The following is a 24,336-nucleotide window of genomic DNA, read 5'->3' on the forward strand; positions in this document are numbered from 1 at the left end:
ATTTGAGTTTTATTTCGCTGAAATCCTACTTCACTACATAGTATAAACTATAAAACAAAGTCGCTTTCTCTGTCCCTATGTATGCTTAAATCTTTAAAACTACGCAACGGATTTTGATGCGGTTTTTTTTAAATAGATAGAGTGATTCAAGAGGAAGGTTTAAGTATATTATTTATTATGTTTTAGACAAAGCGGGCGAAGCCGCGGACGGAAAGATAGTATATTATAAATGCGAAAGTTTGTGAGGATGGATGGATGTTTCATGTTTGTTACTATTACACGCAAATACTAATGAACCGATTACCTGTGTAACAATGAAATTTGGAATGTGGGTAGTTAAACACCCAGAATAAAACATAGGCTTTTTATGGCGCCGTTTCATTAGTCGTTAACTCGTTCGGTATACAGCATACGGGGAGTCCCCGCAGGCGAGATAACAACCAATGAAAACAAGTTCCCCGCATGCTTAATACCGACCGTGATATCGACCAATGAAATTCATCGGTCAATATACAGCTTGCGGGTCTTAAGTCAAATACTTTTTCATTATTCAATTTCATTTGTGAGTGCTTGTTGGATTATAAAGACGCTGCACAAAATGGCTGATCGCTTTACGGATTCGCAAATGTTGAATCTCGTGGAAATCTATCGAGATTATGTCTCTTGTTAATAACTGGCGACGTAAAATGGAGGTTCTCCCTACACCCCGCATGCGGGCCCTATCGACTAATGAAAACGGTTCCCCGAATGCTGGCCCTGTGGCACGCGTTCCAGAAATCTCTCGCACCCCGCATGCGGGCCCTATCGACTAATGAAACGGCGCCATTATCCCCGACATCCCACAGGGTCGGGAACTATGCGGGTTTTTCTTTGAAAACGCGGGCGGTATTTAATGTATTGGTGATCACCCATCGTTGTAATAAATGGTTATTGATTCCAAACTAATTCTATCATTCATAACCATCAAAGAGCATAGGTAAGTTTCATAAAAAACTGGTCCAACTTATCAAATCCTAAAAAGATAGACATTCTCTCTATACTTATATTTTGAAGGCGCCGAGTTCAGGAGCCACGGGTTCGATTTGAAAAATAAATAAAACGAGATATTGATGATAGAACCTTTATTGATTTTCCCTCACAATATAAAACAAATTATTATAAAAACAAGGAAATTTCATAAAAATAACAGGAAAAACGTCAATTATATTTTATACTAAACAGTTTTGCACTTAAAAAGTTATTTTTAGGCATTCGATTTCATTAAAATCACAAATCATTGAACAAATGGTTTTCATAATTTCATTTTCTACAAATGTTCTTATTTCAAACTTTAAATTTTTTCAATAACGAATTTGATCAACACGTCTTGAATTATATAAAATTACTATTTCTTATAACATCTATTTCTCTAAATGTCTATTAAGGGCAGGACGTTATTAATAGATAATTTGATACATTGCGTAAGTTCTCGAAAAAATAAATACATATTATCACATGAAAGTTCTCACTTAACATTCGGTAGAATAAATTTTAAGAGTAAGCATGTGTTAAAGAAACGTTAATATAGGTTAAATTGTAGAAGGAAAAACAATGAAGTATTTATTGCTGATATATTGTCTAGAAGATTCTGACTTAACAATTTGTTAATGTCAATAATATGAGTGATAGCGAAATGAACATAAACCACATACAATGCCCTTATGAATAATGCTAACTGGCTAATTGATATTTTTTTTGTTTTATAAAATAATATAGAAATAATAAACCTACTTTTTAATGGGCGATTTCATGATTCTCGTACCCCGCACGATTCGAAGGGTAAAAAGAGATCATTAGAATAATGTGGGAACATAAATTTTTAGTTTGTGCTTGATGGTCGTAACATCGACGTAATTCGCATGACAACTATTTACGACCACTGATATCGAAACGCTCAATATAACAAATGAATGGAGGTCGAACATTCAATTTACTATCCCCGTAACGATGAAATGTAAACCTAGCCCGTGTCGTAAGGTGCACTACAATCGGGACGCGCGACACGCGTCCACTCTCGAGATGTTCGGGCGGGGAGCTGCTCGCGATCCAGCCGCCGGCGCGACCGCCCTCGGGCCCGGGGAGCGTCTGTCACCCGGCTTCGGGCGGGCGTCGGTCCGGTTCACGGTGCGTCGGCGTCTCTCGTCGGTCCCGTGTCTCCCCGAGGGAGCGAGGTCGGCTGAAGCGGCGCGGCCCGCGGCGGTCCGCCCGCTGCTCTCAGTACTGGCCGCATCGCGCTCGGAACCCGCCCTGGTACGTGGAGTCCTGAGACAGCAGCCCGTCCGGCTGCGACGGGCAGTCCGGCGCGGCCGACTCCTGGCTGAAGTCCGGCTGCGACGCGCCCTGCGACAGCGACAGCGGCGGCTGCTGCGACAGCGGCTCCTGCGACAGGCGCGGCGGCCGCTTCCTGCCGCCGCGCTGCAGGCCGGCGGCGGGCGGGCGCTGCAGGCCGCGGTGCGCCGAGAAGGCGGCGGGCGGCACGGGCGCGTGCAGCAGGGCGGCGCGCTCCGGGCCCACGTACGCGAGCGGGTCGCGCAGCGGCCGCGCGCGGTCGTACACCGAGCCCGGCACCATCGCCTCGCGCGCGTCGAACATGGACGTCGACATGAAGTGCGACCCGGGGTTCTGGGCGTTCACCAGTTTCTTCGGCTTCGCAAACTGTATTGCGGATTCTTTCAGGTTGGACAGTGGACCTTCGGTTAACACGCGACGTTCCTTGTAAAACGCCAGCAGATGGTTCCACAGTGGCTGTTTACTTAGAACTTTTGGGTTGCCGACGACGATGAGACCATATTTTGCGCGGGTCAGAGCTACGTTCAAACGGCGCGGGTCGCTTAAAAATCCAATTCCTTGATGCTCGTTAGAACGGACGCACGACATGATTATGATGTCTTTTTCACGACCTTGGAAAGCGTCGACGCTGGCGACCTCGATTTCTTGGTATAATTTGGCGTGCAAACTTCCTTGGTACTGCATATGTTGCACTAAATAAGATCGTTGTCCTTCATAAGGTGTAATGATGCCTATTTGCTCAGGTCTGACACCGGCTTTTAAGAAGCGAGTTGTTAATTTTTCCACATTGGCGGCTTCAGTACGATTCAGATAAGATGTCCCTGACCCCGCGATTTCTTCTTGTCCTTGTGTTACATAGAAAAACATAGGTCTATCGGGTCTCGGCCAAGGAAAATCAATTTTGTGAAGGCGTCTCTCTTCAGCGCTGACGCCATTCTGAAGCGATCCTTCATAAAAGAAATCGGAGGGGAATCGCGAAAGTTCTGGATGCATGCGATATTGAACTTCAAGGCGGAATGGACGAATTCCAAGAACAACTAATCTTTCGAAAAGACTTTGACTGAGACCAGCTTTCGCTGCCTTTTTACACATTACGACCGGGCCTAACTGACAGTGATCTCCTACCAGTATAAGTTGTCTAGCACCAAGAACAACGGGTACCATGCATTCAGGTTCCGTAGATTGCATGCCCTCGTCGATAAGAATAGATTGGAATCGCATGCGAGCAACTCTAGGATCGCCCGCTCCGACGCAAGTTGTACAAACAACGTCGGCAGCATCGAGAAGTCTACGTTCTGCCGCTCTACGTAATGCTCTATATCTTCTTTCATCAGCCGCCGACAGTTCCCCGGCTTCTTCCTTTAATCTAGTTAACTTGCGCAATTCACTATCTGCTGAACCCAAAGCACGTGCTTGTTCGTGTAGTGCTAAAAATGATACCGAGGACTCCATTGCTTCACGCGACTTGGCGCATAATCTAACTACTTTCAGTCCAGTTCGATGGATCTTTTCAGTAAGCTGGTCAACCGCTGTGTTTGATGGCGCACATACGAGAACAGGTCCACCATTTTGTCTTACAAGCTGATATACAATAGTCGCCGATGTAACAGTTTTACCTGTGCCGGGAGGACCTTGGATCAACGATAAGGGGCGTTGAAGTGCGTGTTTCACAGCGTATACCTGTAAAAGAAACATTCTCTATATTAATATTATGCAGTGGTTGAAATTCAGCTTCTTAATTTCAACATTTACAACTCTTCTACTGCTACTGATGCAATGAAACTTGAAAAATGTCTGCATTTTAAATTTTAACACAAAATGAGTAATATAATCTCTATATATGGAGGTAACTATTAAACATTTACGAGATCTTAATAAACAGCAATATAGTTTATTTCTCAAATTTATGTAATGTCTAAAAAAATTGTAAATAAAACAATTACCTGTGATCTATTAAGATCGGGTAGATTAGGTGCGCTGAAATGTTTGGGTAAATGGACACGGAACAGAACTTCCTCAACTTCATGGCCGAGTAGACGGCGGTAGATGTACCCCGATACAGACGAGTCATCCACCGCGAATTTGCGTAAAGCTAGTTGCATTCTGGAATGTATTTTACTCAATTTAATATAAAAATTACACATCCATACTAATATTATAAATGCGAAAGTAACTCTGTCTGTCTGTCTGTTACTCAATCACGCCTAAACTACTGAACCAATTTTCATGAAATTTGGTATGGAGATATTTTGATACCCGAGAAAGGACATAGGCTACTTTTTATCCCGGGAAAATGACGCAATCCCGGAAATCCCACGGGAACGGGAACTATGATGGCTTTTCTTTGACTGCGCGGGCGAAGCCGCGGGCGGAAAGTTAGTTTCAAATATATTCTATTTTAACTGTATGTGAACAGATATAGAAAATTTTAATCATCAAATTGTTCTTGTTTTTTGTAATAATGTTGTTAATATTTGTATGGAATCAGCAATAAGTTTGAATCGAATTTAACTAGAATTTTATTTTACCGATCAAAAGATGTGCTCTTCCATATAAAATCGACCACAAAATTGGAAGTGCAGTCGAGTGGTGCGCCGGCGCCGCTTTTCAACTCAAGCCCTACATCGTCGCCGTAGTTGTCGGGCACCTTTATCACGTGGCCCACGCCTGACCACGCTTTGTGAAGTTCTCCGATATACCTGCAATGTCAATGACAAAATATTAAAAATAGTTACAAGACTAATTTAAGAATAAAGTAATAATTTCCGTAATTTGCATTACATTTACTTTTCATCAATTAAATTTTTATTTTTGTATCAACAAAGAATACAATATGTATGATAGATTTATATGTTAATGATGAAAATATGTTATATGTAATAAACATTTATAGGACTATTTTAATTGATATGACTGTTATTCTTGTTTTATGCCTTACCTCAATCTCAATTCATCACCATGCATGAGTTTCATATCACTGTCGGTTTTAGCCAAAGTGAAGTAAGCAATTGTTTTCTTATTGAGTCCCACGTCCCAACGGACTTCGATTCCTTCTTGCGTTTGTGACTCCTTCAATCTTTTGTCATAATCAGCTTCTAATTTAACCAAAGGACCAAATATATTTTGATATTGATATCCGTCTTCATATCTGTAAATGTAATTTCATTGTTAGTAGTAAAAGATGGAGGATTTTAAGGCAATAAAATTATTTTAATGACTGTTTAAATATATATATGTAAAGGGTAAACGTAACTGTCTTACTACTAACTTTATGCAGATACTCATATCACATTCCAAGTACTAATTCTAACAAGCTGATGCCATCTAGAGATATCTCTCTTTTTTATTAACATAAGAACCAAATGGCAGAAGACAGATTTAGAAAACACAAATATTTAGTCAATTAATAACAGAAATATTTTTGGAAATTTGCTATGTATTTTAGTAATTTAGATATATCAATTGTTTATTGTAAATATGTACTAAATATATACCTCAACAACACTTGATGTGGCTCTTCATCAACTCCTGGTTTCTCCAAATCTTGGAATGTGGCGTCCACATTATCTCTCCAAAGCTCTTCAAGTCGTCCTATTTGTTGTGGTGTTACCTGAAATTATCAAATTTAAAATAAATCGTATTCATTCACACTAAATATCAAAATGTGTATCAGTTAACTGTTAAAAATTAAAATTAGTACTAGTATTTTTCATATATTATGATTACTTCATAAAGCTATGTGGAGATAAGGGCTCTTTCAATTTATGCGTTTCGCGCCCTAAGGAGCTTATTTTTATATTTACACATACCTGGCGAGCTCTCATTTGTTCAGCTTCAGATGGTACTTTAACGAGCCAGGATAGGAAAGCCCGATCCGCTGTAAATAATTGTTTTTTTATCAATTACATGACACTTACATTTTGATTAGTATAATATACTAACATTTTCATAAAACAAAAAATATATATACATGTTATACACAACACTTACATATCAACGGTTTCCATTGCTCTTGATCCCAATTCATATCTTTCAGCGAACTTTGTGCAGCACAAGGTTGTCTAAAATATTTTATTATTTATAATAAATTGTTCTATAATTTTAATTGATAGAGCATGCATGCTTTAGGTACTTGTCACACCATAATTTATAACATATTAACAAGGAGCATGATAAGCCAAGAACAAATATGTTACAAATCGAATTAAGTTCTCGCCACCAAGGGATAGTTAATTAATGCTTTTCTTTGAAATCTCTTGATGTTTAGTATCAATAATAAAAATTGGTATTTCTATTATTCCTCTAATTCAAGATAATAAAATCCTTACATATATGAAAATAATGGATCCCCAGATCCTTAACACATATGGTGTGACAAATGCTTAAAGCCCATGATTGTATTGGAAACTGTATAAACATGAACACATTCAAAGTGATAATGCTAACAATAATATTATATGTTTTATAGTATAGCTAACATTTAATTTGTACATCATAGTAAATTTACAAATATTTACTATTCAAAAATCAATTACTTTATTATCAAAAGTATTCAATACATAAAATATCAACTCACCGGCACAGAAGCACAACAACTGAATCCGCTTTCGCTGGTATAAATCCCAGAACAAAAACATTCCGAGCTCCACAAGAATAACACTCAAGTAAGGTCTCTCCCAAAGGGCCGTCACGGTGTAATGCAGCTTCCTTGTGTTTTGCTCTCACTAAATGGTTAATTATGTGGGACCCTGATGTATTGCCACGTCCATTACAGAACCTGTATACAAATATTATCAAATGTAAGGGTTACTGTTTACTTCCTATTACTCACTCAAACTACATAAATATTCATGGTGCAATACTTTTGAAAAATTAACATAGGTGGTACTCAGTTATAAGATTGTTTTGACCTTCTTGATTAAATTTTAAAAAGGAAAATGTAAGGAAAAATTATGTTGCATTAGAAATTTATATTTCACATGAAATTCCAAAGACATCTTCCCTTTCCTTGTTTCATAACAAATTCAAAATCTTCCTCTTTCTTGTTTCATAACATTGTGCTGTTATTATTTTCTATGTCATGTTTATTACACATTAGTTTTCTTTTCAATTTTAATTTCGTCAGAATATTTATTGGGCACTTCAATTGTTCCCATATTTTTTTTTACCAATACATGGGGAAAACAAAATAACATGTGTATATTGAATGTAATTTACCATTTACTACAGATGTTGCACATAACAACAGTGGCTGGGTCGTGTATGCCACAATATTTGCAGGCATGATCAGGCAACTCTTTGCTGCTGTATAGAGCTTCATCATCTTCCTCGAATTGCAATTCTGCTATTGCATTAGTTACACTTGATAATTTCGAACTTAGATCGGATCTTCCTAAGCCGTTGACCTAAAATTTACAACAACTTGTTAAGTCACGTAAGCGATCAACTTAAGCCATAATTAGGTTATGTAAATACAATACATTTACCTGGTTTGACGAAGCTAAGCCGTGGTCATGTTGAGAGGCTTGCGTTTGACTTTGTGAAGGTAAAGTAAAGTCAGTAAATTCAAATTCAGAACCCTGAGTATCAGCACCAATAAGATCTGTCTCCTCAGTATCCAGAAACGTGAGCGTTTGAGAGCTCGGTCCGTATGCGTCGACGCTCATTTTTATAAACAACAACTAAGTTAAGTGCAGGAAATAAAATTTGTCAAAAAAGTAAAATATTGCAGTTGCTGAGAAAAATCCCATAACAAATTCCCAATTCTCAACTTGCTACTGTTAATAACGATGTTGATGACCAAGAAAATTCGCCATGTTAGCACAGCACACTAAATGGTTTGCTTTCTATTCAATGTTCATAAAGGTTGAAACTTCAGATTGGCTAAAATATTACCTGCATTTTATTATAGCCAATCACAATTACATAGAATTTTATTAACCAATAGCACGCGACGAAAACAAGCACCATAGACTAAATACGAAAGATAGTGGAAAACTGACTTATGTGTCATCTCGTGTGTCATATTCATAGATTTCGAATTCTTTACACTTTTAGGAAAGCCATTCACAGTTAGACTTTTAAATTATTTGCTTCTTTTTATAAAGACATCGTTTATTGCAATTTAAATTTAAATTTAAATGTAAATAATATTTACATAGGACAAGAATATTATAATCAAATAGTCGAATAATCGAATATTCTAATAGTATAAAGTATGAATACTTATGTTTAAAAATGCCGTAAGTTTCACTTTTTTGCTTTGCTATTTACACGCTATTTATCTATTCTTGTAAAAATATTAAATATATTATTAATAAAAAAGCGACCGATACATCCGCAGAAGAAAAGTAATGTTTATTGAGGGCATTGAGGGATATTAACAAAAGTAGGTAGTCATCAATAACGTCCTATGAAGTTACTAAAGGGATATAAATTGAGATTTGTTTATATATAGGCATAATTTATATTTTTGTAAGCTTAAAATGTAGAGTTAGCTCTATTATAAGTTAAGCCCGTAAAAACATTCTTATTTAGATCAAAATGTTCCATTTAAGTCGTTACCTATAGAAATATAGTTGATATCCTATTTTTCAATAGGTGCCTACGGTTTCCGATACTACGCGTACATTGACCGATTTAACGGTGAACTATGGCTAGCAAACTTCCGCAGGATTACCCAATTTTGACACATCTGGTTAATATCTTATATATAAAAATGAAAGGCGAAGCCGGGGCGGACCGCTAGTTTTAAATAAATAGACCAGATTGCAGTCATTTGTTTAAAATAATTAATATCGCTAATAATAAACTATTTTTATATCAGTAGTTATACTCTGTTTATAAATAAGTACATATTATATCTATTGCAGAAGTAAATAATGTGGAAATATCTTATACAGGGTGTCCCAAAACTCAACGTCAAGCCAAAACGGGGCGACAGGATTGATTGTAACCATCATGAGAAAAATCTAAAAAAAAATCTATCCCATGCATTTTGAAAATTATGGGCATTTAAGAAAAACCTAAAAATTTGGTCAACCTGTAACTATTTTTCGGTTATTGTGGTTAATTTTTATTATTTTTGTTCATTTAAACTTTGGAACCGTAACCCTAAATATCATTTCTAGAATCACAGTCAAAAATAATGACACAATTGCCCCAAGTTTCCTTGAATTGAAGACTATTTGTTAAACTATGAATTTAAAATTTTCTAAATTTGTCGACTTTGACGGCCCCTCCTTTAAAAAAAATGTACTAGAGTGCCTTGGCAAGTGCCATTAAAAGTTGGCGCATTTAATCAGGATTGTAAAATAGTACAATACTTGTTAGTTTCATACTAAAAAAAATGAATGAAAAATAAAAACCTCAAGTAACCCGATTTTTGCTAACCCTTTTTATTCAGTTAAAATGTTTTTTATTCGCACAAACTCTTGGTAGGTTCTTAGTTTTACGGTAAAATGATGAGAGAGATGGATAGTGGACATGTTTGCCATGAGTGAGCGAGACAGATAGTGACGCCACTTTTACCAAAGTCAACAAAAGTAAGTAAAATTAAAAAAATAATTAAAAATCTTGACCTAGTTTACTTTAGGTTTATTGAAATAAAAGTCAGATAGGGAAATAACATTATTTATTACAACAAATGTTCAAATTGTTTGCCATCAGCCTCAATACACGCCCTACATCTTCTTAAAAAAGATCTACTTATTTGCCGGGCATATCCTCGAGTGTTGATGTCCTCAGCAGCTTGAGAAATTCGTTCTCGCAGATCGGCTACACTCTCAATGGGCTTTGAATAAATTTTTTCTTTGAGAACGCCCCAATAAAAAAAATCCAGGGGATTTAAATCTGGGGAACGGGCTGGCCACGAGATAGTGCCTGAACGTCCAATCCACCTTCCCGGATATTTCTGGTCGAGGAAATTTTTTACTTGCACTGCGTAATGCGCTGGGCAGCCATCTTGTTGATACCACATGTGGCGAAGATCTGCTAGTGGTACGTCCTCTAACAAAGTTGGTAAATTTTCTCGTAAAAAATGTAGGTAATTCGTGCCATTCAAGTTCTCAGGCAGCTCAAAAGGCCCAACAATTTTGCCGTTTAAAATTCCGGTCCACAGGTTTACTTTAAAGCGATACTGGGATCTGTCTTCTCGCATTAAATGTGGATTCTCCACATGCCACTCGTGAAAATTGTGTAAGTTTATGTAGCCATCTTTTTTAAATGTACATTCATCTGACCAGAGAATTTTTTGGATGAATTGGGGATTTTCATTATGCCTCTGTAGCATTGTTCTACAAAATGAAATCCTTTCAGGATAATCTCGAGGGAGAAGACTTTGAACTCGTTGTACGTGAAACGGATGCATTTCGGCTCTTTGTAAAATACGATGTGCTGTGCTTTTGGGTATTCCCGTTCTTTCTTCAATTCCACGAACTGAAATACTTCGGTCATCTGCGACCTCTTGCAACACTTCTTCCTCGTAAGGAATGCGAGGTCTACCTCCAGCCCGCATTTGATTCGGGAAATGGCCGCTCTCCGTGAGTGAACGGTGCACATTAACAAACACGCGGTGATCCGGATAGCGCTCTAAATTTGGATATCTTTCACGATAAAGTCTAGCGGCGGCACTTGCGTTGCATCTGCATTCCCCATAAATGAGGTGCATGTTTGCATATTCTTGTGAAGTATAGCGAGTAGGCATCGTAGATAACAAGGGTATTATGCTAATACCAAAGTCCAATTCCAAAAGAAAGAAGCCAAAGTTGCCGGTATGTAATCAACAAGTCCAATTCACAATAATCCAAGTCCAAAAAGAGAAGCCAAAGTTGTCAGTACTAAATCAACACAAGCGAATACGGAAAGGTGCGCAGTAGACGAATGAGCGAAACGTACTAACTGATGTCAAACTGGTAGCGTAGCCATTTGCTTGGTATGGCGTCTGTATCTATTTCATTCGCACTCGTTTAAACGACGCATCTTCGTCTCACTGCGTGGCGTCACTATCTGTCTCGCTCACTCATGGCAAACATGTCCACTGTCTATCTCTCTCATCATTTTGCCGTAAAATTAAGAACCTACCTAGAGTTTTTGCGAATAAAAAACATTTTAATTGAGTAAAATGGGTTAGCAAAAATCGGGTTACTTGAGGTTTTTATTTTTTTATTCATTTTTTTTTGTATGAAACTAACAAATATTGTACTATTTTACAATCCTGATTAAATGCGCCAACTTTTAATGGCACTTGCCAAGGCACTCTAGTACATTTTTTTTAAAGGAGGGGCCGTCAAAGTCGACAAATTTAGAAAATTTTAAATTCATAGTTTAACAAATAGTCTTCAATTCAAGGAAACTTGGGGCAATTGTGTCATTATTTTTTACTGTAATTCTAGAAATGTTATTTAGGGTTACGGTTCCAAGGTTTAAATGAACAAAAATAATAAAAATTAACCACAATAACCGAAAAATAGTTACAGGTTGACCAAATTTTTAGGTTTTTCTTAAATGCCCATAATTTTCAAAATGCATGGGATAGATTTTTTTTTAGATTTTTCTCATGATGGTTACAATCAATCCTGTCGCCCCGTTTTGGCTTGACGTTGAGTTTTGGGACACCCTGTATATAAAATTCTCGTGTCACAATGTTAGTCTGCATACTCCTCCGAAACGGGTGGACCGATTCTCATGAAATTTTCTGTGCATATCGGGTAAGTCTGAGAATCGGCCAACATCTATTTTTCATATGTACCACGGGCGAAGCCGGGGCGGACCGCTAGTAATATATAAAATTTAATTAATTTGATTAAATATGTTTAATATTTTATTTGTTGCATCACATGAATGCTTTATAACTAGGCGTTTTCCTTTACCTATACTATTTACAAAAATTATAGGTAAAGGAAAGAAAGGAAAATAATTGTTCTGCTATCGATTTTTACGTACCTACCTACTAACTTACCTACATTTAAAAATTATTTTAGAATAAGTACAATGTTCTCTACATTCTATCAAAATAAGTTTGTTTTACACTGAAGAGATTATTAATTATTAATATTATAAAAACTGAAAGTAATAAAAGATAAATGCATCAAATAATTTACGCTGTATCTTAACACCAATAAACTTCTGGATTAGCAACAAGTTTTTGGCACAGAGCCAGTTATGAATAGTATGATAAATACACCTAGTCTGAGCGTTTAACAAAATAGCGGAATATCCGCAATCTATTACTTAGTGAACACAATGAAAATATATAATCTGTTACTCAGTGATCACAATGAATGTGGGAGTCGAGCACGCTTCGTTACATCATGAATTTGGCTAGCTTGCACCGGGAAAGGTACCACACCCCCACAGAAAATCGGCGTGAAAAAGTAGCATGCAAAGCTACTGTGTTTTGTTCGGTGAGTGGGGGAGCTGGAGGCCCGTATCTTTATCCTTAGACCTATGCGAGTAAGTCAACCCCGGAAGGGTTGGAAATAGTAGGAATATAAGTTACGTATGTCGAACTTTTTAAATAAATTGATATGAAAAATAGGCATACTATATGCGTAAGCAGCTAATGCCATAAAAAAAAATCGGAGTGATTTTGATCGTAAAATAAACACAACAACAAACATATTTTATAATATTTAAAATTATATTTTAACTTATTACTAGACTGGCTAGTTGGCTACGTGTAGGTACCTATAGATTACGTTTTGTTCAGAATCATCATGATGAATATCAATAGCTATAATGATGTGTTCGCGAAGGCATATAGGTATCTTATTTTAACTGAATCTTGTATTTCTCATTTTGTTTTTGAGATGCTTAGGATTGTATCCTTTTACAGTTTTATAATTGCTAAGAAGCGTTATAGTTTATTTTTTATTAATCGGATGATCATATTCAAATCTGTTCTGGGAAGTGTTACAAAAAATGTATACCTAATTTAAATATTTCCGTTCAGGAAGGTAAATTTCTGTACAAAAACACTATTCTTTTACCACACCTTCGGCGTTTGGTTTTGTGTTCGCTGAATTTTAATTAGGATTTTCCTTATTTTATTTTTATGTGTATCTTTGGATCTGTGCCTTCGCTGCTCATCTTGTGTTGTATTTAAACGTTTAATCTATACTTCTATACTATAATATTATAAAGCTGAATTTTTTGTTTGTTTGTTTGAACGCGCTAATCTCAGGAACTACTGGTCCGATTTGAAAAATTCCTTCGGTGTTAGATAGCCCATGTATCGAGGAAGGCTATATAGGCTATATATCATCACTAAGTCCAACAGGAGCGGAGCTACACGGGTGAAACCGAGAAGCGCAGCTAGTTATACATAAAGATACCACCACATACATAGTTTATATGTATGTATTCTAAGTATGTAGTAGGTAATTGAGTATACAAAAGCACAGAATAATAAGAAGTAGACAAAAGCTACTCTACATCGCGTTGAAACATCTCATTGAAACATCTTATTGTCTCTGGAATTTCCTGTAGACATACTCGGTCGAAGCCATGGGCGGAAAGCTAGTTTATTCAAAACGAGCATTGTTTCCAATGTTTCTGAAATCAATTGATAAATGAGCTTTCAGCTGTCATCAGTTCGTACCCAATTAAAGGACAACAAGGCACTGACCACAAATTGTAGTGCCTGTATATCAGATTTCGTTGCATTTGACTGAAAGAGTCAACTAATTGATGCAAATACGTTGTCTGATTGGGAACGATGCCCTTTTGCCAGATGTTTTACTTGATTCAATGGCAGCCCATTTTTTTATGTAAGACGAAATAATAAATATATTTATTTTATGACATAGGTAATATGGTACCTGATCGATTTAAAAAGTTGCATTATTTGCAATGTTTGTTGTAAAAATATAGTATCCTATACCTATGTATTGAAGTATATAGGTATAATTAAAAATAAAAGCTACAAGGGAAGATTCTGACTGGCGACTATATTTTATAAAAAATGTGTGTAGGTAGGTACCTACTAAAATATAAGAAGTGATTAGAAGTAGCTGCTCTAGGAAGGTAGGTACTATAGCAATTTAGTTAAGCTTTTTTGTATCAATAAGCGATTAGACTGAGTGTGCAGCTATTCGCAACAACACAAAAATCGCTTCACTGTTAGGTTATGACCACCTGCTGCGTTCGTTATCATTATCATATAAATCATGAAACTCAAAATTATAAAGATCGCAAGTGCAATACGGCGAACTTTGCGCGGAGCCTTTTCTAGAGAAGTTCCAACTAGGCATGTATTCTATTTTTTTTTCACTGATTTATTAACACAGTATAACAACGATACTTTTTATTCACCCATATTAAGTGATAGATTATATATTTTGTTTTATGTAAATTAATTGTCAATCCGTAACATTTTTAATTGGTTATCACTTATTCACCGAACCGTATAATTTAGACAGTATGTAGACTACCCATTATGTAATTCAATTATGTAGATAGTAAGTTATAGGAACGTATTTCGTCTAGGCACGAGACAATTGTTGACAATTGGTGCGGATCGGCGCCAGTCGTGATGTCACCGACTGACGGCCGCTGTTCTGATTTAAACTTTAAAGCGCTCGAATGAACAAGCCATGCCTTTAATTTCCCCTATAGAAGATGTGATCTTGTGATAATTAAGCGTATTAAGATGTATGACAGTATCTTAACAGTAGGTATATATGGTAATTAGTAAAAAAAGTACAAAGATACTCACTTATGAAACTGAAGCTTACGGCAATATCTCTTTTTGTTTTTTTTTTACGCCTTGAACATAATTACGCCTGATGGTAAGCTTTATAGATATGGCCTAAGATGGTAACTACGCGCCCGTCCGATTAGGGCCCTTCTGGCCTCCTCCACTCAAGCGACAGCTCAAGCCGAGGTTCGTGATCCCCGTCAAGGGGGGACGCCCTTGTGCATGTCGCTACCAGGGTGAACCTTCAGTTCACCCCCGCGTAGAAGCCCTTCTGGCTAACAATGAGAGACACCACACAAAAAAAAAAGGTATCTACCCGCTGCTCTAGAAGGAAACCGTTTACTCTACACTGGAAGACCCTCATATTGTCGCCATCATCATAGCTTCAATAAGTATCAAAATTCTTATAACTTGTGAGTTGTGAATTTATGACTGAATTATATAATCATATGTTTAAAGATGCTCATCCTATTCCTGTATTTTCAACCCAAATGCTTAAAGGTATGCCAGAGATTTGATTACCTATGATGATAAAAAAAACTCATAATTTATCTCATCAATATTAAAATAAAAATTAAATGAAAATAATAATGTTTATGATTCCTAAGAATTTCAGTTTTTCCAGAATATTAGATACAGTTTACTTACAAAGGTAAATGGTAATTGCCAATAAGTGGATAGAATCCGTGCAGACAATTTTGCAGGTACAAGACACAAACGGTAAATACCAAAATAGGTACGTCGATATACCGGAGGCAATGGTGTGCAGGTCGTGATGTTCCAGGTAACATTCTAATGTTGTATACAGGTCCTATACTTAATGCTATGTAGAGGTCTGCAAACACAACGACCACGATTCCCGAAACATCGTGTGTTCTTCCAACTCGTACAGAATAAAAGGCAAAAAGGACATCAGAATGTGACGTCGTTTTATTCTTTTGTATTGCTTCGTTGCCCATGTGCATTTGGTGTATATTATAACGTATCGGACGGCTGATCAAATATACCTTCTTGGAAACGAACCGAGGCCTGAATACCGAGTCAAGTTATTTTTGTTAATTAATAAATATATGACAAATGGATATGTAAGAACATTTGAAATATTTATTGGGTAGTCTAAGATATCATTTGTTTGCGATAGCTCGCTGTGAAAACGATTAGGCACATGTAACTATTGGCGCCAGATCTCATCGGGATTCATAGCTCGTAATATGATAATATTAGTAGTGTAGAATTGTATAGAAGGTATACTTGTAATGGGACAAGAATTGATATTCACACATTAGTCATATACATAAATAATAAATATATATCTAGATATAGGTAATTTTGAACAAGTATAGACCTTCATACTTAATACTACGGGTAGTAATGTTAGGCAAACGGCAAAACCATTTTTTTTTTTATTTTTATCTGAACCCCAATATGGTACACATTTCTAACTAAAGGAAAAACGATTGAATCTCGAATGTTATTTACAGAAATATATTATATGTAAATATATATATGTATGCAGGTATAAAATAATGTTTACTGAATATTCTATGCATATTTTAATTTTAAACTAATTACAATTAGTTACTTTGTTTCAATTAAAGAGACTATTGCAGTCAACTATCAATGTGGACTTAGTTGACGACGACGATAAGCGGAACTCAATAAGTAGTGGTTTTTATTCATAACTCATACAATGTTACAAATGACTGACGATACTGAGAGAGATTTATAAAGTTTTTTAATTTATCGCTTGACTTGATTTTATTCAGATATTCTATTTGGGTGCCTTTCTTTCATAAATAATATTATTCTAATCATATTCTAATGTACAAGTTGTTCTATTATATTGTATCTGCTATTCAGCATTCTTAGTCCATCAGATTACAAAATGATAAAACATGAAGTGATACCAGCTAAATAATACGCCCCTGGTAATAATATTGCAAAAAGGAAAATTCTGTAGGAAAATTCGCGCCATTCCAGTCGCGTTTTCTACCTGCCTACTTTAACTAAATAGCAATTTTTTACACAAACTTACAATACATAAAAAGTGAGTAAGTGACTAAGGTTAAATTAAAACTTCAAGCAGCGATTATTTATTATACCGTGTCTATAGTTATTTAAATGCTATCTTTCAAAATAATAAAATTGTTTGAGTTAATTAAGGGCAATTGTAAGGCATGTGTTTTATGTTTGCAAAGAATTTAGTTCATGGCTCTATGAATTTCAATAGCAATGATTGCACAGATAAAAAAAGATGTATGTATGTATGTACTTATTCCTACCTGTACATGTAGCCATACCTACCTTTTTCTCTTCTGTATAAGTGTAAAATGGATTGAGGAAAAACCAAGCAGATCAAAGTTTAATGATTTTACGATTTATTATAACTTTAATATAATATATCTATGAATAGAAGAAATATCATAGTAAGATATATTATCTAGATCAAAAATGCGATTGTTTTAATAAGATACACGGAGTACAATTCACATCATTTTTTGTATGATTTTCAAATGGCAAGGTTAGAATATGATTAATAAAATAATAAATAGATTGTGAGATAATTGACTATAGATGATTTCCATGTCTTTTTTATACATAGGTATACCGACCCCTTAATTTATGTAAACGTATTTATTATACGAATTATTAACTTACCATAAAAAAACGGAACATTTTAATAACTTAATTTTATTTTTAAGTTGTATGGAATTCGCTTTAATTCATGCAAATATGTGTTGATTATTTGTCTTATCACTTGTGTTAGCGTCAACAGCAAGCTATGTATACCTACATACTGTACATAGTCAATCACTAGACACTATTCCTTTTAAGTGCGTCCGGCCTCGGCTTTCCTTAGAGGATAAAGTAATTAAACCTAACAATTATTATTAAAGTATGACGTGGGAATGATCCAAATGTATCCCTATGACGTAAGTGAGTTTTTTGATAACTTTTTATATAGACCTAACGTGATCCAAATGGGTAGATTTACGAGGTTGTAATCAATTTTGGATGTTGGTACTAGATGCTAGTGCATTCATGCAGAGTCTGTTGCTATATAAAACTATTAGACTCCGCTTTCGGCTAAGCATTACAATTTTCTTGAGCCTTATCAGGATATCTTATCTTTTCGTCTTATGTAATGCTTTGCATTTATATAATCTATTAAGTTGATATTACGTAGGTACATCTTTTTTAAGCTTGTTAAACATATTTGTAAAATTTAGTTACCAATTTTATTTATGATGATAAAAGAATATTAAATTTCCTTATCATTCCAAGTTGAATCGGTAGCTTCATAATCGATAACCCGAAACAAAAGAACAAATGCCAAAAGACGAAATCGTGATCAGGGAACCAACAAGCTAGGTACATGCGTACAAGATGTACGGTTATAGGAGTAACATGATTTGATTATATTAAAAATATATGGTATAGAATTACTCAACATCCAATACGTGTATTCAGAATAATGTTGAATTATCAGTATCAATGACTTTCCCAAGCTACTATGGGGATTTCAATTTGTTATACCGACAAGAAATTCCCTCACAGAAAATTTCCTGCAAAAGTGTGTCCTTTAAATTCTAGAAATCTCTTATGAGTTTATAATTCCATGTAACATTACTATGAATCACTATTTGATTATTATAAAATTAGGAATATAAAATAATCTAAATTTAAATTAGGTGATTATTTAACTTAGGTACGATACTTTTAAGAGGGTCTATCACTACATAGTATAAAACAAAGTCGCTTTCTCTGTCCCTATGTCCCTTTGTATGCTTAAATCTTTAAAACTACGCAACGGATTTTGATGTGGTTTTTTTAAATAGATACAGTGATTCAAGAGGAAGGTTTTAATATATTTAGGTTTTAGACAAAGCGAGCGAAGCCGCGGGTGGTAAGCTGATAGATAATTTAAAAACTATACATGTTTTCAGTTTTGCGCTTCCGGGCGCGTGAATAAAATCAACACGGTCTATGCATTCCCTCGGCCTTCATGCGGTCGTTCACGCATCTTCCCGGCTAATTATATCTTGTCAATGAGACAAGGCGTTCACTTTCGAAACGCATTTTTATGAACGCATTTTCTAATTTAACGCTTAAATGCGCATAACATTTGATTTAAGGAGACAATGTCGCTGTTTTTGTGTGATTATTCAATGTTGTTTTTTTGTAGTAGGATGTAAATAATTACAAACAATTTCTCTAATTAGAATAAGAGAATGTTAAAAAATTAAAATTTATAATCCTGTTTAACAATAATAACATGCAATTTTATGTTAATATTAATTTGTTAACATATCTTAATAGTTAGGTACTTTTCTTAAAGGAGGTTATGTAGGTACCTACGTAGGGAGTAGAGTTCTGTCAAGAATTTGCAATGTGAAATGTCCATTAAAACACATAATGCATTTGATAAGATAAAACAAAGGATCGTTTGTTAGTGAGATTGTTTAATGGGCCATACGGCAAGAAGAATGAAGTTTACGCCCATGCAATTGCAATACGCATCACTTCTCTTTATGAGAAAATTCCATTTTGTAGTTTAAGATTGCTATTTTTATTCGTAGACGGAAATCTAATAAGGTAGGTACCTTATTATAACATATATATCACATAGGATTTCTATAGGTCATGATGGTGGTCAAAGCACATTTTCGTCCAGTTTTTAGTCTTACACATCCACATAAGAACATGCCAGTCGATTCTAACCAATAAACTAACTAAGGTGTTCGGGAAGTATTGGGTCTGGCTCTGGTTTCCCACTTCCTCTCTCGTCGTAAGAAACACATTACTGTAAACATTTATCACTGTAATGCCGTCACGATTCCACGAATATGTAGGTTTGTAACTAGTAATATCACGGGAGTAAATGTGATCACACTTTCAGAAGTTATATATGCGCGTGTATTTACAACGTAGAGTTACAAATCTACAGGTCTCAGATTTGACTAGATACCAGGCATTTGAGAACATGGGATACTTTCAGAATTTTAAATATTGAATGACAATGCATATCCAAAAGTTCTTGGTATTGAAACCCTTGCGCTATGAAGAGGAACGGCGTGATGAATGACACGACGTGAACGTGGTCGAAATTTAGTCTGGCTATTATTATAAACCCTTCAAAGCATTACTTCCTTATTTCCTGTAAATTGCGACGTTTGTAACCAAATCGACGCTTCGTATGCCAAAAATATTATCGTGTATAGAATATTAACTTTATTTAAATAGGTGTAATACGAGTTCCAAGAGTCAAGACCACACGAAAAATGACAACCTATCGCTTTTGTTCATATATCGAAAATCATAAGAACCTAAATAACAGACAAAATGTAAGATTAAAGTAGGTACTCCTTCTCCATAAGATATTATGAAATGATTACATAAACATGTAGCAGACTGCGACGAATTGCACTAAATTAGCATCGATACAATGCGATGTCGTCTTAAGTCTTGCACTAATAATTTGAAATTAATGCACATGTTTTAATATGAAAGCGTTTGTGCAATCTTCGTCGGTGCATTAAGAAACAAACGTTTTAGTATAATGCTAAATGACACACGTTCGGTTGCGGTGCACCAGAAATTTTACTTTAAAATAACCTTCCCACAATAACAAGCTGAGAGTTATACGTAGGTGTTTTTTCTTTTAAATACATTGGTATTGCAAGCGGTATTACAATTACTGGATGTAGGCGATAGGTTGCACATAAATAGATTCAATTGTTCCATATATCAATCTCTAATTTAATTGGGAATAACAATAGATCTTGTGATTGACGTATTGTTATCGTATATCTTGCCTCAATTAGATACTAACTGTGTCCACTTTTGCAGTGGGTGTTGGTAAGCATACAGCAGTCACGTTGGCAACGAGCACAGAGGATCTGAGTCACACATTAAATAGTTCCCAAGCGATAAATTTCAATCTACGCGCCTTCTTAATATTCCCGAGAGGCCTTGTATATAAATCATTATGCGGAAGGACTTCCATGGGAAGACTGTGTTGTACAAGAAATTGTAATGTAGATATTCTATTACAATAAGGTGTACTGTTATTGGAAAGATTGCGCTAAATCTAGTGTTTATTTTTTATAGTATACAATTATTAATATTAAACAAATGGTGTTGAAAGTGAAATCTTGTAACAAAATTAGATTAACAAATATCACAAGGAAACTTAATGACTGCAGTAATAGTGAGTTCTACACAAAACTAGTACCAATACCTATTATACAAGTTGCACAACACTTCGTGCCTTTAACAAGCTTATAAAATAGCTAAATATTACAGAGCGATTCCAGTAATTAAACGTAGTATGTTGCAAATGGGTAACTAAAGCTAGTTACAACTTTTAATTAAAGGTTTCACCTACATCTACTGACAGGATGTATCGGCATAAGGCAATAGAAACGTGTTCGACTCCATCTGTGTATAACACAAAGTTATGACCACTTATACACATTTTTTTAAATAGCATCTCTCATTAGTCATTTTAAGGGGATGCGGATTTTTTAAATAAAAATATGTAAATAAATTTATTGAGGCTTAGTAACTGAATTAAAAAATAAGCAATCTCGTCGACTAGTAGAGGTCAACTTATAATTTCCAAAAGAAATGGAAATTGAAAATTCCTTAATATTATCATTCGGTGACGCGAACCCTTTAGATTTCCCCAAAAAAGTTCAACATGCTTAATTGCTAACGGTGCATTTACATCAAACGAGCGATGCTCATTCTAACCCCACTATGTCAAATTATTTTAGTGTAAACCGGCATAGAGCATTTTTCGTTGTTCTTAGTGTGTTCAAACAGCTTCTATGCCTGAACAACACTGAATACGAGTTTTCGTTTACATTAAAAGATCATGAAAAATGCTCATGCTCTAGCTCTAGGTCTATGTTCGTTTGATGTAAATGCACTATAAGGAGTTTAGAAAATAAAAAATTAATTAGAAAATCAATACATGTTAAATCATGTATGTAAGCAAAGCTAGAAAGATAAAATGTTGTTTGGCAGAAGAAGAAAAGGGCTACGAAAAACACATAAACGGAAGTAATGAATTACCTGGTCTTTTCTCATTAGCCTGACCGGATATTTCTCACTTTTCTAGAAAAATCATAACAGAAAACTCATCTTACCCGCAAATATATACTAAAGGTCAAGTTCGAGGAACTCTGTATGAAATACGTTGTAGTTTACGGCACTGAAACCAAAACAAGACACACTGTTTAACGTTTCTCAGAATTTTCATGTGCACGTCCAACATGTGTTAAATGTAAATATTATCCATTTCAATGTGCAATCACGCATTTATAAACTAATTAAAGATGTGCTGAAGAAATTTCTGCCCAATTATTATTTATTAACAGCTTAACCTGTATAAATAGCCCCTACGTCCTAAGTTGTAGTAACATTGTATATAAACAAATAAAAATGTCATGCTATTTTGCACTAATTAAGTCACACTATTTTTTATTTTAATTCTCAAAGCTTTGAAATATTATGTATCTATAAATTAAAGTATAAAGAATATATAGGTCATAATATGAGGTTTGTAGATTTAACTACAATAGGTACGTAAATGAATAACCACAGCACGTGCGTGAGCTGCGTGCTTCTTTCGTAAACATGAAACTTTTAATAAAGTTTACCAAAACGCATTTTACAACTCGTAAATTAATATTGGTTTGTTCCATATACTATTTTCGGAATGTCGACCGTGATCATCATGCAGTGACTAATAAAAAAAAAGTTTAACTACTAATAAATCTTTAACATCTAGCTTCTATCTAGGATGTTCTCTAGGTACGTACGTATAATTCAAATTTAACATTGCTTATGAGAGAGACTTTATGAAAATATAAATACTAGTCTTGTTATTGTTGTGATATGTTTTTAATAATTGACACAAATGTTCGATTGCGCTAATCATTTTGATGAATATGCCTTCTCATGATACGCAAGTGTCTAGGCTTATTGTCGACATGCCCATTTTCATTTGTTAATACATTGTGTCCTAGTTGATTAATCATTTGAATTTGAGAGGGATATTAAGGGCTTCAAATAGATATCGTTCACTTGTATATAATAGCCGTAATTATGATGCCTTTTGACTGAATCTTTATCTAAAAAAAAAGTAAAAAACCATTCAGATGTCGCTAATTCATACTTGTAATTTTTTTTTATTAATGCAGTAAATTATGAAAACAATCGTTTTCTGAATATCCGTGAATTTTTTTTCGAGCTTTTTTCATAATTCATAATTTCTGAGCGTATCTCTTTCTGAAGTCGATGCAAATATATAGTCCATTGAATGAGTCCCTCCAAGGGGGGTCTAGAGTGCGTGAGTTAGTAACGTAAGATGTTTCTTCGGAAACATGTCAAGAGTCCCTAGGTAATAAACATATTAAAACCCCGGGCCACTAGGAGGAGCCCCGGAGTGGGGGGAGGGGGGAAATGGGTCCATTTTTTCATTTTTCGCTTAAATCTCAAAAACGGTACATGTTAGAGAAAAACTTTCAAGGAAAAATTGAAAGGCCATAAAATTATCTACAAGTTGTAGCTGAATCATTTTTTCCTATATCCTACCGTTTCTGAGTTATACGCAGTAAAACATGATTTTGGCTCAAACAATTTCAACATCAATCGATCAAAAAATATTTATTTCTTCCAAAAAACTCAAATGTGCAACTTGTGACCAGTACTGATAGATTGCTCTTAATTAGTTCTATAATTGGTAAAATAAACACATTCCTCCATGGAAGCCTTTAGGAGGAATCGATTGTCAAAATATTATATTAGGGCAGTTTGAGTTACTGAACTTGATCTTTTTATTTTTTTCTTCCAAAAAACTCAAAAGTGCAACTTGTGACCGGTACAGATAGATTGCTCATAATTAGGTCTATCATTGCTAAAAATACCAGATTCCACCACGGAGGCGTTTACGGGGAATTGAATTTTATCGGGGTAGTTACGATACATGAACTTTTTATTTTTTTCTTCCAAAAAGCTCAAAAGTGCAACTTGTGACCGGTACAGATAGATTGCTCATAATTAGGTCTATCATTGATAAAAATACCAGATTCCACCATGGAGGCGTTTACGGGGAATTGAATTTTATTAGGGTAGTTAGTTAAAAAGTTCATGTATCGTAACTACCCTAATAAAATTCAATACCTCCTAAAGGCCTCCATGGTGGAATCTGGTTTTTTTATCAATGATAGACTTAATTATGAGCAATCTATCGGTACCGGTCACAAGTTGCACTTTTGAGTTTTTTTGGAAGAAAAAAAATA

General features: G+C 35.2%; 1 protein-coding gene across 1 annotated transcript; it reads right to left on the minus strand.

Moving 5' to 3' along the window:
• Positions 1–1,106: 1,106 nt before the first annotated feature.
• Upf1 (Upf1 RNA helicase) lies at positions 1,107–8,174 on the minus strand. The gene is made up of 10 exons (XM_090112872.1): positions 7,815–8,174; positions 7,546–7,733; positions 6,905–7,105; positions 6,319–6,389; positions 6,138–6,205; positions 5,823–5,938; positions 5,267–5,476; positions 4,857–5,027; positions 4,272–4,431; positions 1,107–4,008 (listed from the first exon to the last, which is right to left on the minus strand). Exons 1-10 carry the CDS (start codon positions 7,992–7,994, stop codon positions 2,254–2,256), a joined length of 3,120 nt encoding a protein of 1,039 aa, XP_089968998.1. The 5' UTR covers positions 7,995–8,174; the 3' UTR covers positions 1,107–2,253.
• Positions 8,175–24,336: the final 16,162 nt, after the last annotated feature.

The sequence above is a fragment of the Colias eurytheme genome, chromosome 19 (genome assembly GCF_061535395.1).
Source record: "Colias eurytheme isolate Ceu_HAF_F1 chromosome 19, ilColEury1 Martin Lab GWU primary, whole genome shotgun sequence".
Lineage (NCBI taxonomy): Eukaryota > Metazoa > Arthropoda > Insecta > Lepidoptera > Pieridae > Colias > Colias eurytheme.